The sequence below is a fragment of the Oryzias melastigma genome, unplaced genomic scaffold (genome assembly GCF_002922805.2).
Source record: "Oryzias melastigma strain HK-1 unplaced genomic scaffold, ASM292280v2 sc00431, whole genome shotgun sequence".
Classification (NCBI taxonomy): domain Eukaryota; kingdom Metazoa; phylum Chordata; class Actinopteri; order Beloniformes; family Adrianichthyidae; genus Oryzias; species Oryzias melastigma.
Genome location: NW_023417027.1, coordinates 16,405 through 21,298, shown reverse-complemented (window position 1 = coordinate 21,298; position 4,894 = coordinate 16,405). Strand labels below are relative to the sequence as shown.

The 4,894-nt window shown below is 38.1% G+C and overlaps 1 protein-coding gene across 1 annotated transcript in view; it reads left to right on the top strand.

The window, feature by feature from the left end:
• The first annotated feature begins 8 nt into the window (after nucleotides 1-8).
• The window catches only part of LOC112140531 (NACHT, LRR and PYD domains-containing protein 12), a 17,812-nt gene continuing 12,926 nt past the window's right edge, over nucleotides 9-4,894 (top strand). The window contains exons 1-3 of the mRNA XM_024263529.2: nucleotides 9-557; nucleotides 654-827; nucleotides 1,724-1,900. Coding sequence (XP_024119297.2) covers nucleotides 52-557; nucleotides 654-827; nucleotides 1,724-1,900 — 857 coding nt within the window. The 5' untranslated portion in view covers nucleotides 9-51. The remainder of the gene's footprint in view (nucleotides 558-653; nucleotides 828-1,723; nucleotides 1,901-4,894) is intronic.

Below are 4,894 nucleotides of genomic sequence, written 5' to 3'. Positions count from 1 at the left end.
CTGGCTGCTCTTCATGTCCACCTGACCTTCATCACCTCTGGACTCAACCTCATGGAGGAAGAACAATCACAGATCTCTCAACCTAAACTGAGTAGTCCAGTCCAGTTCTACAAGAGTGCTGTGAATGCTGCCTTACAGAGTCCAAACGGACACCTGGACTTGTTCCTCCGCTTCCTCCTGGGTCTTTCACTGCAGACCAATCAGAGTCTCCTACGAGGTCTGCTGACTCAGACAGGAAGTAGCTCACAGACCAATCAGGAAACAGTCCAGTTCATCAAGAAGAAGATCAGTGAGGATCTGTCTGCAGAGAAGAGCATCAACCTGTTCCACTGTCTGAATGAACTGAATGATGGTTCTCTAGTGGAGGAGATCCAACAGTTCCTGAGTTCAGGACGTCTCTTCACAGATGAACTGTCTCCTGCTCAGTGGTCTGCTCTGGTCTTCATCTTACTGTCGTCAGAAGAAGATCTGGAAGTGTTTGACCTGCAGAAATACTCTTGTTCAGAGGAGGCTCTTCTGAGACTGCTGCCAGTGATCAAAGCCTCCAACAAAGCTCTGTAAGAACTCTCATGAAAATCACCTTCAGTGAACAAATGAATCTGAGTGTAAAAATGAAAGATTCAATAACTGCTGTCTGTCTTTGTTTTCTTCAGACTGAGTGACTGTAACCTGTCAGAGAGAAGCTGTGCAGCTCTGTCCTCAGTTCTCAGCTCTCAGTCCTCCAGACTCAGAGATCTAGACCTGAGTTACAACAAGCTGCAGTATTCAGGGGTAAAGCTGCTGTCTGCTGGACTGGAGAGTCCACACTGTAAACTGGAGACTCTCAGGTCAGATTTATTATCACTGTTTTTTAATTCTCTGTGATCTCACCACTTCCTTTCACTTTGTCCTGAAATGACTGCAGGAGCACTAGCCCCAGTATAACATACATCAAGTACTCTGATGACACAGTTAACATGGACACTACCAACACTGTTGGAGTGCTACAGTCAAACTGGACACTTTCTCACTCTGATGCAGGAACAATTGTTTGGACTTAAATATAACAAACACCTTAGAAATACAGTAGTCTTTCTTTTTCACAATGGTCCTTCCACCTCTCCCACACTCATTGTTAATGAGACAATAGAGAAGGTTCACTCATACAAATATCTTGGCACCATATTTGATGATCATCTCTCTTTCCAACTCAATACTGAGAACATATTCTCCAAATGTCAACAACAAAAAATCTTTCTCTGTAAACCTCACAAATTACAGGTTCATCAATCAATCCATGCAATTTAAAAAATGTTTTATAAACCCATTCTCCCATTTAAGATTACAGCCTGGTATAATTCACTCAGTCTAGCTACAATCAGTGACTTGAACGGATTCACAGACTTTGAACGGTCTCTTCCTGCTGAGTCAGCAAAGTTTCTATCTTCACTTTCAGTCCATCAGTGAGTCGTTATGGAAGAGCTCAGTTCAAGTTTAGAAAATAACTTTTTTACAGACAAACTGATCAGAGACTGAAGAAAACCTAGAAAAGCTCTACAATCATGTTTGGAAAAAACTGGTTCAGATTTTCTGCATCATTTGAAGTGATTGTGTTAGGATTATTGATATGATTTTATTTATATATGATTCATTTCAATAACAATCTTGTAAATCTGATAAGTGCTGTTTTCTGGACCTCCAGCTGCATCACTGCTCCTGAACACACTTTTCTGTCTGATTTCAGGTTGGAGCACTGCAGTTTGTCAGAGATCAGCTGTAAATCTCTGAGTTCATCTCTGAAGAAGAACCCATTTAATCTGACAGAACTGGACCTGAGCAGGAACAAGAACCTGCAGGATTCAGGAGTTGTTGATCTGTGTGGTTTTCTGGAGAGTCCAGACTGCAGACTGCAGACTCTGAGGTCAGACTCCATGTTTCTGTTGTGTTCACATCAATATGATGACAACGTTGTGTTGACACTAAACTGTAGACTTGAGGCTGATGTTCTCCTGCTGCATGCTTATGTAACCGGATCGATTCTGTGTTGTGTTTATGTGAATAAATGAAGTAGAAACACAGCTGCACCCTCGGAGGCCACCTCCATTTATTGCAAATCTGATAATTTTCCAGAGAGAGGAGACTCGTATCACAGTGTTAAAGCTAATCCTTACATCTAAAGTAACAGGACTCAAATAATAACAGGATTATCGGCGAGACGACTCTCAGCATTGTTCCACCAGGCTTCAAACTATGTTATCATTTCACCTGCAACTCACTCCTCTGCTGAGATGCCTCCTTAAATCAGGGGTGTTTCCATTTCTCATGGTCACCTTTTTCATGCATAATTTATAAATGGGCCGATCAGGATTAATAGGCTCTCCTTCTTTATTTACTTGGAACCCAAAGTACTCCAAACTGTGAAAGTTGTTCTTTTTAGACACCAGGTCACTGGTGCTCAACTTTGCATCTTTCTTCCCATCACTCACTCGTGCACCCGTCTCCCTTTTGAGCGGTAATGTGCTGATGTCACATGATGAGATTGATCCCCAGCAGATTATTCATTAATAAAATATTTAGAGGTGACAATTTAAACCACATTAATTGCCACTGAGTATGCAATTTGCTTTAGGTAATAATACATTTATTTTATTTAATATATATGTATTTTTAACCCTTATGCTATCCTAGACATGTTTACATTAAAAGTGGGGTCATGTGGACCCCACAAGACAGCTTGCTGAACTTATTTTTTCAATGATTTTTTTATCTTCATTGATGTCCTGTCCACCTTTGTCATGGGAGGAATGACACCAATATAAGAGTGTGGGTCATCTGGACCCCATAAAAGAGCAGGAGAGTTCAATCGTCTATTAAATAAGTCATTTCTTTCATGACGCTATTGAAATTGAAGAGAAGAGTTGATTTTAACACACAGATAGTTTATGATATCACCTCAATACCACACAAGCCTACGAGTTAATTAGTTAGGTGTGCTTTGTTATAGTGTGAGCTTCGGACCACAGTCGGTTCAGCTGCTCTGCGTTAGACCTGCCAGGATCAAGAAAACAGTGTCTCCAGTGAGAACTGTCCCTCTGAGCCGGTGGAGACTGCACTCTAACTTGCCCAATCAACACAAAAAAATATTGAAAGGATTTCCACGTAATTAAATAGTGTTGATCGATCAAAAAGTAAATATAAATATTATGTAAAAGTTATATGTTAACGGCAAATTAAAATAAAGGAGAAAAGACAATGATGAGATGTTCAAAATCTAGTTTTCCAAACTGTCACATTGGCAGTTGAATGCAAAGGTCACAACAGCAAAGTCATAATCTTGTCATATGAGTGAAGGGACATCCAAATATTAATATTAACTTTTAAATAATAAGCCCTTTCAAAACACTTATTTGACCACAAGAGAAGAAAAGAAAAATGAAAATGTGCAGTAATGCAACATTTACATTTCTTACAGTTACTAGCTTATTCTGGGTTTCAAAAAGTCACAACTTTTACAATAATCACAAATATTGAAAACCTGCAAAACAAATATTTTTATAATCTGCACAACATATTTAAAGTGCTAAAACGGAAACATGTTCAAGTGTATTGGTAATTTAAAAAAATGCTGTACTGAGAATAGTGAAGCATTACTTAAGCAAGGTTTTGTTACAGGATTTGTACAACCGTTTAACTCTGGTGGGTAGCTCAGATTTAGAGGATACACGAGCAAAAACAACACTGATCTTCAAGGCTTACAATTTTTAGATCATTCATCCAGTCGCCAGACCATCACTTGGGTCTGCACCAGTTAGATGGCAAAGATCCCAAAGACTCCATATACCAGAGGCTCTTCTGAGATGTCATCCCTCTGTAAAACGGGGGGGAAAAGGGTAGATTCAAATACAATGTAAATAAGTAAATTGTCATTAAAAACTACAGGATAACAAGTAGTGTGTGGGCTTAAATTAGCATCATCTTCAAGATCCATGGATAATCTGTGATCGGTATGGATCTAAATCGTGACACGATCCGTTACATGCCACGCTTAAAGCGAATGAAAAACCAGATTAGAAATTTGGGGAAAAAAACAAAAAGACAATGAACGTTTGAAACAGGTTTAAATTTAGAAGTACAAAATGAAAACTTGAAGGAATTATTGAAAATGTGAAAAATAAACTTGTATGTTTATATTGTAAGTTAAAAAAAATATTGAGAACTTGAAATTGAAAAATATCATTTCTAATGTTTAACTTGAATAAAAATAAAACCTTATTTGAATTTTCAACTAATTTTTTTTCATCTCTCTCTCTTTTCCTTCAATTCTCAGTTTCAGTTCAGTCATGACTGCTGAGCTGATACTATTTTGCGTGGGGGCGGGCTTTGAGCTCATTGGTGACAGTGGAGTTTTTTCAGCGCGACATTGCGGTCTATCAATCTTCTCCGTAAAGTGTTTTACAGACACGGCGGATGCAGCTATAAATCTTAAACCCAATTAGATTACTTTTTGTATTCTATTACTGGACTTGCGTTCTTTGATGGTTTAAACAAAAGAGAACAGTGTGAAAATGTCCTTTTCTGTTTAGAAAGGTGCAGAAATGTGTAGTGAGGAGTCACCTTTGTCACCCCGTAGGAAATCATTTTCCAGTTGCCAATGCGCTCAAAGTCCTGCCCCCACATAAAAATAGGATCAGCTCGACAGCAAAAACTTGAAAACTGAATTGAAATTAAAAACTGAACACTGAAAGCAAAGACGGTGAGAGGATAAAAAGATAATACAAATAAATGTTTTTTTTATTTATTAAATGTTGTAGGTTTAATTGTTTCATTCAAGCTTCACATTTAGCAATTATTTTTTTCAATATTTCTTTCAAATACATTTTTTTCACATTTACAATTTTATTTTCACGTTTGTTTA